The 12364-nt window shown below is 43.1% G+C and overlaps 1 protein-coding gene across 1 annotated transcript in view; it reads left to right on the top strand.

The window, feature by feature from the left end:
• Window positions 1–12364, top strand: part of CCDC69 (coiled-coil domain containing 69) — a 50192-nt gene that overhangs the window by 20775 nt on the left and 17053 nt on the right. Inside the window, exons 2-6 of the mRNA XM_088478333.1 lie at window positions 394–451; window positions 1255–1403; window positions 5512–5599; window positions 8387–8460; window positions 11581–11682. Of these exons, the coding sequence (XP_088334459.1) occupies window positions 394–451; window positions 1255–1403; window positions 5512–5599; window positions 8387–8460; window positions 11581–11682 (471 nt within the window). The remainder of the gene's footprint in view (window positions 1–393; window positions 452–1254; window positions 1404–5511; window positions 5600–8386; window positions 8461–11580; window positions 11683–12364) is intronic.

The raw sequence follows: 12364 nt of genomic DNA on the forward strand, positions 1-12364 counted from the left end.
GCAATCATTTCCTGGCTAATTTAAGGACAAGTTATCTCTGCCTTGCTCCTGGCATTGAGACTGTATTCATGCCATTCTACATACACAGAGTATACATCTGTATTATCAGCTGTCCTTGGCACACTGGAGGGAGAAGAGTGACGGTCATTATTTGTGTTGTATATCCAATCTAGTCTGTCAAAGACCTTTGTCTAGTGAATCCAACTCATGTACCCAAATGATTGTTACATGGACATTCACAGATAAATTCCATTCTGTACCACACTGTTTAAACATCAAACTGTAAAGTCTTCTACTGCAATGATGTCATGACTGCTATAGAAATGAATACCGTAAATAATCATTCTCTCTCTCTCCTTCTCCTTCTCTCTCCTCTTCTTCTCTCTCTCTCAGAGTCGGCAAAAAGCGAAACAGAGTGATCAGACATCTCAGGAGCTTAATGACTTGACTGGTAAGAAGATTATCTTTACTAAATAGTTGTACCAGGAGCAGGAAATGTCAGAGGCTTAGAAGGATAGAGATGTGTGCGTTGCTGTACAATAGTCGCTTTCTACCTTTCTGGCCGGCAAGTTATAGAAGCAAAGATGTTTTACCAGCTTTAAAAGGTAAATACAGCAGCCACCTTTATGTGAGTCTATCGACTCTAAGAGAACCCTACTCTGCCGGGTATTGTACTCGGCTGACATTCTGGCAAAGGTTTTTGTAGGAATAAGAAATTCTGGGGGAGATCTATCAAGCCATGAAGAGGGATAAATTGGAGAAGTGACCTCAAATCAACCACTCAGCTTCTCCTATTTATCTAGCACAAGGCCTGATTCGGAGATGTACGCAAACCCGATGGTTTACGAGCATCTCTGATGTTTTTAGATGTGCGCAGAAGCTGCACTGCAGATCCGGGGCTGCGCTGACGCTTGCAAGGTCCCAAACGCTGCAGCATGATTGACCTACTTCTGGCATCTGGAGGCGACGACATGCAGCGCCCCAGATAACTGGGGCTTTCGACCCTGTTTTCTGGGTGTGCTGAAACCAATGGATGGGCGCAGCTAGGACGCAGCTTCCATTAATGGCCTCAGCAGCGTGAGTTTGTGGTCATCCTGAGTAACCTGAAGGGTAATCAGATGACCGATGTACCCGCAGATGATCCGACGCTGCGTCCTCGGACAGGAGGCGTCTTATTACACAGAGCTAGAAAGAGGTCGGGGGAAGATGAAGTATGACTGCCCCAATCACGTTCCCTCTCGCCCTTATACATAGGTAATGGGTCCAGTGATTTGCTGCAGAAGATCAAGGACCATGAGCAAGGGCTCCGAAACCTCCTTCAGAGACACCAGGAAGAGAAGATTGCGCTGGAAGAGGCCAATAAAGCCAAACTGGAAGACTGGGAGCGTGAGCTGCGGGAACAGGTCAGATCATGTATTCCTTACAGCTTTTTACTTGTATATGCCATCATTTGTACAGTACTTAATTAGAATAAGCAATGCTTGTACCATGTGTTAGTCAGGGGTGGTCCAAGTGGTGGCCCACAGGCCACATGGATTCTCCAATGCCATCGCTGGCACCTCTGCCTGATGGGCAACACTGACACTGCTTCCCCTCTGAACCTGAGTGACTGCTGTGACTTCTGTCTTATTTAACATCAATAAACTGGTTCATTCCTTGAACCCCTGTAAATAAAAGTTGCTTGGATTCAATATGAAACCACTGCTGCTTCACTACCTGCCTGTGATGTATGTTACACTGGGGTACGGCCTCTCCATTGGTTCTCTATACCGGCCGGGTCGTCTTACTCCTGCCATTGAGGAGAACATACTAACCAACACTGATAAGGGGTGAAAGTTGTGGAGAATTTAGAGGGGCAAATAAGGCTGGCAGTAGTGTTATGTGGGCAGGGGACTAAGGATATATAGTATATTGCCTATAGGATAGCGCCCTGGGGACATGAGGTTGGGAATATGTGCATGCGACTATAAATTCATCTCCTGGGCACAGGATGCAGTGGATGGCAAGCTGGTTTGGGGAGGCACGGGACTGTTAATATTAACACAAAGATCTGTTGGGTATAGGCTTGTTATGCTGACCAAAGGGTTGCATATTGGCATAGGGGGGAATTCAGTTCAGCGCGATTGACGCGATGTGCCGATCTGGAAGGGCACACCGTGCCCACTGTCATCGCAAATTTCCCCTCGCCCCCCCCCATAGAGGTGTGAGGGAAAACTTGCGATGTCGGCCCTTCTGTTTATGACCAATGAATGCGCATGGGGCATCGCAGCAATACCCAGCTGCACATTACTTTGCATTGAATCCCCCCCTTCATAGAACGAAGGTGGGCATGAGTTTGTTAATCTGAATACTGGGCTATAAAGTTGGGTTAAAGGCTGTGTGTGGGCATGAGGATATTAATGTGGGTGCACAGCTGTATGTGGTAGACATTGGTGTGTGTATGTTAGGCTGTTAATCTGGGCAGAAGGCTACAATGGTGGGCGTGAGACTGTTGTACAGGGCAATTCATCTCCTACATTAATCTGCTAAAAGGATTTTTTTTTATTTTTAGTAACTTAAATTCCATTACCTTTTTTAATTGTAAGATAAGTTCTGAATAGATTAAATTCCAGTGCTTTGCCTAGAAAAAAATGGAAAAGTTGGGTGATCGTGTATATCCTGCTCACTACTGCTACTCGCTTGTGCGGAAGTGTGGAGAGGGAGCAGCCCAGCATTGCACAAGTGTTAGGCACAAGCTCACTCTGCTCTATGACTCTGGAATGTTGGGAGGTACTGTATAGGATTTGGGATTCATTCCCTAGGATTTTTTTTTTTTATTTCACATAGAAAACTGTTTTGAGAAGTCAGCCTTCATAGGAATTAGTGCTTATTATCCCTCGTTTATATAGCACCACTGATGTACACAGTGCTGTACAGGTAATATGGACCTATGGGCAGTCGCGGCCGTCCTTGTGTGTTTTGCGTCCGCCACTTTATGCGAAAGACGCTGCAAAGCCCTTCCCTGTGTACATCTGTGCATCTGAATGTGCAAGGCCTGGGACGCCCACTCGCAGCATCTATAAACGCACCGCTGAAACGTGCGCTAGGTCTATGGCAGGCGCAGTGTCTCTCAGTATGGCCGCCTTTGTGAGAGGTTGAGTGTCTCTATACGCAACTGCTTTTAGCGAATGCATGTAACAGGCCTGCGCCACTTCTATAATGCTTCATACGCTGCCTATACAGTTCTTCGCACGTACGTCCAAATCGGTACTGTGTCTCTGTACAAACACCAGCGGGACGTGCGCTCAGTGCTACTCAGAAACATACACAACTTCTGCCCTAAGCGTGACTGTCGGCATAGCGTGTGACTCAGTATCAGGCCTTATATGTCGTTCACACTATGCCCCATTGTCCCTAACAAGCAAACACACACACACACGGGAAGTAGTCAGCATGTCGACATTTCTAATGTCCATACTGTAATGTTGACATTACGGATGTCGACACATTAAGTTAGGGTTAGACTGCAGTTAGGGTTAGACATTGAACAGGTTGGCATTTTGTCAGTGACGACATATTGAATGTCGACATTCTGAATGCTGACATAGTGTCGCCACATTGTCAACATTTTGAGTAACAACATACCATACAAATCCCCCCTATACGCACATGCACAAACATACAAACTCCACACAGATGGGTCATGACCGGGAATTGAACTCCAATGCAGAGCATACAGTACAGCGGCCATGTCGTATGGGAAAGCAGGGCTAAGGGGCGGGGGAACCCATTAAGGAATCTGAGCACCCAGATCAGCCCATTTATATTCTCAGACATAGCATCCCTTCTGGAAAGTGCCAGATTGCCAGCCGCTGCCTGCTACCACCAATAAATGACAGTTTGTGCTGCATACAGGTATAGAAATAATGAGCATTGCAGCCATTATATAGAATAAAAGAATTTGTACAGTGAAATCCGTCATTGCTGAAAAAAACACTACAAACACTTTCAGGGACAAATGTTGAAACCGGGATGTAGTCGTCATCCCGGTGTGCAGGATGCAGACGGTCTAAATACCGGCGCCGAAATCCCAACAGGTCAGGATCCCGGCACCAGTATCCAGACCGTCGTCATCCCAAATGGTAAGTATTGAGGTGCACGGAGAGGGTAGCGTTAGGTAGCTGGGTTATGTTTAGACATTAGAGGGAGGGTTAGGGTTAGGCACCGGGAGGGAGGGTTAGGATTAGGGTGCGCTTTAGGCACCGGGAAGGGGGTCTTAGGTTTAGGGTGAGGGGAGGGGGAGATTAGGTTTAGGCACTGGGAAGGGGGCCTGGGAGTTAGGTTTAGGCACTGGGGAGGGAGGGTTAGGGTAAGGAAAATATTTACCTTGCGTTCCTATGGGTGTCGGTATTCTGGCTGTCGGGATGTCGCTGTCGGTATTCTGAACAGCGGCATCTCGACAGCCGGCATATCATACCCAACCCACATAAATCTACCAATTCTCTGCACATAATCGTGGGCAGACACATGGTTCAACGGGTTGGGTATGAGAGTTGGTAGATTTATGTAAGTACTTTGTATATTTCCATTGTGTACAGAGATAATTGGTGTAGAGGACTCTTTGATACCTACCAGAAGGAGAATAGTGCAGCCTCATTATTTATCCGAATGAATGGGCATGGGAAGATATATAGTATAGTACAGACGTGCTCGTTTACCATTGTGTGAAAAGAAATTGGAGCATTGCCTCCAAGGAAAGATACAAAACCACTAAATGTTTGTTTTATGAGCAATAAGATTGTTATAAAGAAAACATTGTTACCTTAGTCAGTACTTGCAGGTAAGGTCAGTGAGAGTATCATATAATCATTAGGCACAGTTGTAGAGAGCTTAGCTGTCACTACATCAGTTTGTGGCAGTGGTGAGGGCTATGTAGCGTTACCTCAGCCTGTGCATTGTACAAATAGCTGTAGCCTCAGAATATATTTATTAAGTCAGTGTATTCTTACCTAGTTTTGTTTGGTGACTACCGGGGGCGGAGTGATTAATAGTGCATGACACAAATCTCGCCATCATGCTCCCAACCCTTTATTAGGAACTAGGTGGGATGTGAAAAGGTGACATGCTTTTCCGGGGATCCTAAAATTTTTGACTCTCCCCACTTTTTCCAGGGAGAGTAAGGGGTAAATTTACTAAAGTGAGAGTTTTTAGAAGTGAGTTTTAAAAGTGATGTTGCCCATAGCAACCAATCAGATTCTAGCTATTATCTTCTAGAAGGTGCTAGTTAAATGTTAAGTAGAATCTGATTGGTTTCGGGCAACATCACTTTTAAAACTCACTTCTAAAAACTCTCACTGTAGTAAATTTACTCCTAAATGTAGTTTACTAAGGGGGAGATGTAGCAATTTTTGCAAATAAATTACATCTTATTCACTTGCATACCGACATTTTAGCCTGGATAGTGCCTTATTATATAGACAATGAGCTCACTGTATGTAATGTGTGTATGTATTTCCCACATGTGTATTGCAGGCTAGGCGAGATGTAGAAGCCCAGATAGAGAAGAGACTTTCAGAACAGGCCTCGGTCATGAAAAGCCAAATGGAAAAGCAATGTGCAGGTAACGAGAGACCTTGACGTCTCTCTAGTATGGTGGATGGGGTCTGTAAGATAGAGGTGATAGGTGTGTGCTGAGTAGCGTTATAGAACCCGTGACATCACTGAGGCCTCCTCTATGGTTCCCACGGAATAGTTATGGATGAGCGTGTACAAAATGGATTCCTCCTCTGGGTATAAGTTGAATGTCCTTCTCAAAAGAAAACTTAGGTTTTGTAGCGTTCTCTATGGTGAATAAAATACAATACAATTAGGACACCTTCAGGTTTGAGAGATGAGTTGCTGAAGGAGTACACACGTCTTCTACCAACATTCATCAATTAGATGTCATGCTAACGTTTCATTGTTGTTCTCTACACCGGGTGGGTACGTTATATGGACAAGAACATTGTGGACAGTGGGGTTGATGTATCAGTAGAATGGAGAAGTGGGCCAGTGGAGAGGTTGCCCCTAGCAACCAATCAGCTTCGAGGTAATGTTTATCAAGTAACACTCTATAAAATGAGAGAAGCTGATTGGCTGCTATGGGCCACTTCTCCACTGGTCCACGTCTCCACTCTTTTTCATTGCTTGATACATCTCCCCCAGTGTTCTTGTTGGCTGGATAATCCTGGCACCAAGATGCTGACGCCAGGTTAAAAAATAAATTAATAAATGAAATCAAAGCATTTTAACACTGTCGCCAGTATAACTGTAAACGTGCTGTTATAGTCGAATGTCTACAGTTATACTGCTAACCGTTAAAGTGGTTTAATTAGCATTTTCATGGGGTGGTCGACATTATTAAGCTGGGATTATCGTGTAGGAAAGATAATTGTCGGCAATGTTCTTTTTGACTGTTACCGCATACCCCCTACACACTGCGAACATAGCAACCAGCTATGTCAGATTGATGCATGCGATTGGCTGCGGTTTTATAGCACTATCCATCCATCCATCCCCTGCCATCTCACAAGGCACAGCAGCACAGTGCTGCACTTTACTTCCCTTTGCACCATAGTGAGGGGCATAACTAGGTATCACGTATGGTAGTTAGGCCCATGACCCTAATTATATCCGCATCGGGGAGTAGCCAAGGATAGAGCATTGAAGTGAGTTGTACTACATAAACTACGTTCTCCATTTATATTTAGCATAATATGAATTGAAGACACTGCTGTGTAGCATAATATGGTTGGAGGTAGGTGAGGTAATAGAGTTGCTGGGATTGATGGTGATATGATTGTAGGGGTTGATGGGGTGAGCGATGAGGTGAGATTAATGACATTAAAATAGATTTCCCTGGGTGCACCCACTAATGAAAAGTCCTGCGCCCGCCAATGTCTATCAGTGTACGAGGTTAGAACTGTGACTTATACAGGAGTATGCATATAGTTCATACAGCGGATGATGATGTAAATAATCCCCACTATCCTACTATGTGACTTGGAACACATAACCTCTTGTCTAAATAGACACAATACTATATCACAGCCCAACTGTGGCACAGAGCAGTACACTTGACCCTTGCAGGCAGAACACTTTTAAGCACTATTCCCCCCCTCCAGACATAACGCTATCTTGCTGAGAGCCAATTTTATTTAACAAAAAGAAAAAAGAATTGTAGAAGAAAGATCCTTTTGTATTACTCCTATCCAGCCATAAAATTGGGACACGGTGACACAGAGTTAACTAGTACATGATATCTTACTGCAGGTCAGTAGCACATTAATATCTAGTCATTATACGGCATTAAAAACAGTTTTTAACATATAACTGAAAGACGAGTCTATGTAGACCCATGATTTGTGTGAGTTTACAAATTAGCACATTTATCTGTTCATTTCAAAGTTAGAAACTCATCTAAACTTGAAATTGGTTAAACTGCTGACATGTGACAGTGATGGCCTGTACGAGGCCAGCCTGTATTACATATGTCTGCTAACTATGCGACCTGTAAAAATGTTCGAATGAGGAACACATGTTAACAAGCATCTGAGAACTAAACCTATCCAAGTGTTGAATTCACAGCTTGTGTAGTCCCAGTCTGAGTGTATATGTGCCTTCTCAGTAATAGTATAGCAGCATATAGTATTTTATTATCATCATTTTTATATGGTTCTGTAGCGCCGTACATAGCGGCAAGAGCTTACATTCTAAAGAGTACTATGGTTGGTTATAAAGGGCGGAGAAGGGGGCAGAGCTGTGGGACGCAGAGGCTCATCATGCGTTAGATGGAGGGGTGATGGGCTTTAATGAAGAAGAGGGTTTTAAAAGCACATTTAAACGCTGGGAGGCTGGATGACAGTCTGAGCGTTGAGTGATCGCAAAGCGATCACAATGCTAACTCACGCACAGTCACTGCGCTGTATACGCCTGCACGGTACGCACCATCGACCGATCTGCGTACGCTGTTGCAATAACAATCCATGCTGACTCAGCCCCAAAGTGTTGTCTTTGTATATACCAGGTTTTCCATAATTGTGCGTACAAGACCTGACTTTAATAGTCGCTATTTCTACATAATTTCTGCTGCCGGAACACAGCTATACTCTGCCCTTAAATCTTACCTGGACAAGGGGGGAAAGAGGACCGAAGAGGAAAGATTAACAATGTAAAAACACCCTGTAAAAAATTAATACTATCTTGACAACCTATCACAGAATTATTAGGGGAGCTGTTTGATATGCGTAAACCTAAAGTTCTATAGCTGTATATCTAAACATATAATTAGGCGGAGCAGTTTGTATGTTTTTACCTCAGACCGTCTATCTGACAATACTTTCTTTTTTTTCTTTTTTTTTTCCTACAGAGCTGCAGGAAAGTCACAACCAGCAAAACGCTTCTCTCACAGAAACCTACCAAAAATTAACCACTTCCCTTCAGGTCCGCTTCTGTTTTTCTTCTCTTAGTATCAAGAAGTTATTTCCGCTGCATGTGGTGGGGTCTTTATCCAACTTGTGATTCTTTTTTTTTTTCACATAAAATTTTTATTGAGTTTTAACGGAGGGTGTACAAAAATAGAGGACAAAAGCCCCATAGTAAAATGCCGCCACGGGTGTGTTGCCAAGGACACTGAACCGCTCTCACAGTAGGCCATACACGGCCGGAGTACATGCACAGGCGCAAGTGGGTGTCTCCATTTTTAGAATGACTGCTGCAAAAGCGCACAGGCTATTGCGGGAAAAGAAGCAGCCGCTCTGCTTCCGCACACACTGGAATGATACCAGGATGATTTACCGTATTGGAACAACCAATCGTCTACATCGTCTTGTGTGTACGCACAATTGCGCGCTCCCGAGGACAACATACGTCATCGTTTGGTTGACCGTGCTGCATGGTCAATCAAACTATTTTGTGTGTGTGGCAGTGCATTTTAATGATGGTATTGTTCCGTCGTTCATTAAAATCTGTGTTGGTCCGGCAGCGAAGGAAAATATCCTTGACCATCTGCACGATTGTCACCTAATGTGCACCCACCATTAGAATCAATTGCTGATGCGAAAAAACAGTGCTTTTTATGTGTGAAAGGGGTTATAAACCTACAGGTTACTTTAATGTATTGCTATTCCCACCTGCAGTCTTTATATTCACTTTAGCATATAGTATTTTTTGTGCTTTTTAGCCATATTTTCTTGGTTTACAACTTATCTCTTCTACATTCTGCATTAAACACAATTGTATCCCGAGGGCAGCTTTGTGTGATATATCCGAATAAATTATATATACCTAAAAAGCACAAAAAGAAATAGACCAAAATGCAGTGGACCCCATGGATGGCGCGCACGGCCGCACACCTTGGTTTTTGACCGCTGCTCCACTCAGCACATGCTAAGGCACATGCTTCCTGTCTGTACTCGGGAGCAGCTGCCGCAAGCTGGAAGTGCTGAGAGGTGGAGAAAACTTTGCGCTGTGCTAAAGTGCCATCCTCCTACCGCTTTAGTATGAGGTAGGCGCAGTAGTGCCCGTGTCTGCATCTATTGATGGTCGCCCATCTGCAACTTTATGCAAATACAGCTACAAAGTCCTTCCTTAGTGTCCGAATGTGCAAGAAGTGAGACGCCCACTTTCAGTGTCCGTACACGCAGTAATACCGATTGGTATTACCATAGGTCGCACCGTCAAAGCTTGCACAAGCCCTATGGCAGGCACTGTTATTCCGTCCGAGTATGGCCTCTTATGTGATTGGATGAGTGCCTGTGTGCGCAACCACTATCACCTTCGCGCTCCCATAAGACGCACCATCTCTGTGCCTGCGTTAAGCCACCTCCCTGTCACCGCCCAGGTATGCCCACTATATTTTCAATACACTTCTCCCTGTGCTTGTCTGAAATTTCAACTGCGACTCTCTGCGGAAACAATGGTGCGACTTAGACGCGTGCGCAGTAGCAAAAAAAAATCGCTCCACTACATCCGACATCGGCAGTGTGGACACCTCTAAATTAGATCCTTAAACTTTCATTCATTTTCTCCTACAATACTGCTCAAATTGCTTATATTATTGCTTCAATTAATCATAGTGTAAGGACGCATCATGACTGTCTGCATTACATGTAGCAATAGTATGTTTCTGGAGATTTTTATTAAATGACCCAAAGTGCATCTACAGTAGGAACTCCTTCCAAACCTCTGCATGTAGAGACAAAATGGAGACCGCCAGCTGAAAGCTACTGTACTTTCACCACCATCTTTATCTCATATCACTATTCTCGGACTAGAAAATAAGATCTTGTTTCTTCTCTGCAAAGTAGGTGGATCTATGAAGCGACTCTGTATTGTACAAGGAATGCACTCACTCCTTCCATTAGTTTCTGTAAACCCATACCCCTAAAGGACGCTCTGCGCTACTGAGTCACGTTAAACAGCATGGCATGACTAGAATGGCTGTTTAAAGCGCAAGGAGTCTTTATGTATGATGACACATCTGTATAGTGTTGTCTTTGAACTGCACAGTGGACATTTTGTTCTTCATAAGAGACCAACGTGAAAGGAGAGATTAGTATCACAAGCATATAGAAATAAGGGCATTGGATATTAGCCCTAAAGGGATGGATAAGATAAATCTACAGAAGATAGGGAGGAGGTCTTCTCTTTATTAGTGTATCCATTGTGTTTATGGAAGGGAAAAGTTCACTGGGGTGTATATATATATATTTAGCGATCCATGCTGAATCAGTGTTGTCTTTGTTTTTACCAGGTTTTCCATATAGTTTTCCCCTTCCTGGCATGTTCGGTGCGTTCTCCTAGATCTCTTTACTATGAATCAACTACTACATACATCTGTATAGTTGATATCTCTTGAAAACGTAACTTGAAACTAATAAAGTTGTTCCTCTATAGGAAGAAGTGCTCACACCACAGCAAATTTTGCATATGAAATTGCATAGAACATGTAACATTTGTATACAGCTGTATATATACAATAAATACCATAGAAATGGCTACAAAAAATTATGCTGTTATATTGAATATATCAGCCATTTTATTTTAGAACAGAAGGGGTGCTACAGGCAACTGGGCTGCATGCAATCCTCTGAGGTATTCCCTACGGCCCCTCAACTTCTCCCGGCTTTTTTGTCAGGTTTCTTTGTTATATCAGGTAACATTAAAAATGCCTGCTGATTTTTTTTTTTTTAGATAGGTTTCTCTTTTATAACATATATTAAATTAATAATGTGAAGGGTAATGTGCGGCCCTTTTTGAAGCTTAGGGGGCCTCCCATACGACTCCTGAAGTCTGTTGGGCTGCCCTATTGCTGATCCAACCCGTATAGGGCACCCTGGAATAGCGAAGACAGTTTGGAAGACGCAGAACTGGTTAGGGGCTAAGTGTACTACAATTTACCACAATGTGCTTTTTCCCATTGTAGCTCATTTTTAGCTTTGCGTTTAATTATGAGGTTTTCACAAATCAGGGATTGTATATATAATAATCCCATCTGTCATTCTGCTCCTCTACATGACATGATCTGAGAGTTTGTAAAATAGTATCCGCTTCTCTTTGTAGGAAACCGTGGCTGGATTAAATGAACAGTTGGCTTCTTTCCGAGCAAAAATGAAACGCGTTGAGGACTCTGTCCTGAATCAAGATTACAAAAGACATGTGCAGGTATAACTGGGTTTTCCGCTGGTCTGTGTTTTTTTACATACATGAGGAAGAATTGTAAAACCTAGTTTTTTGAAAACTAATTTTCAGGTCTGGCTGTTATATTTTTTTTTGTTTTTGTTTGTACTTTTACCTCCTTTATTTTAGTAAGTATTTTTCTTTATCTTTCTGACTCCCTTCCATGTTTCCATGTTTCTCACCGATACCTTTATTTAGCCCTTTGATATGACCGATATTAGCTCTGCTCTGTACATTGAATATCAACTTTGATATGCTCAGGTGCAATTAAATAGGCAACTTTACCTAGATAATACGGCTACCTTGGCAAAAACCAGAGATAGAAGTAATAAAGCTTGTTCCCACACCCAATATGGCTGCCTCCACTGCAGATATAACTGATTCTCTTTAAATACTACAAGCACTTAAGATATATCTCAGAGGGACTGCATGCATAATACAGAGCTTTCTTTGCAGTCGAAGAAAAGCAATTCATATGTATTGTGTATGTGCACATTTAAATGCTCATCCATGGATCCAAAATTAGAATTTTTCCAATGGCTAAACTAAATCTAGCTCCTGTTTACTTCTGTACAGTGGGTTTTATCCACTGTTTAATCGCACACGGTTAGTTTTCTGCACAATGCTGTAATCCTATTCCTTTGATAATCTGTCTACACTTAGGTGT

The sequence above is a fragment of the Taudactylus pleione genome, unplaced genomic scaffold (genome assembly GCF_031769625.1).
Source record: "Taudactylus pleione unplaced genomic scaffold, aTauple2 ptg000212l, whole genome shotgun sequence".
Taxonomy (NCBI): Eukaryota; Metazoa; Chordata; class Amphibia; order Anura; family Myobatrachidae; genus Taudactylus; species Taudactylus pleione.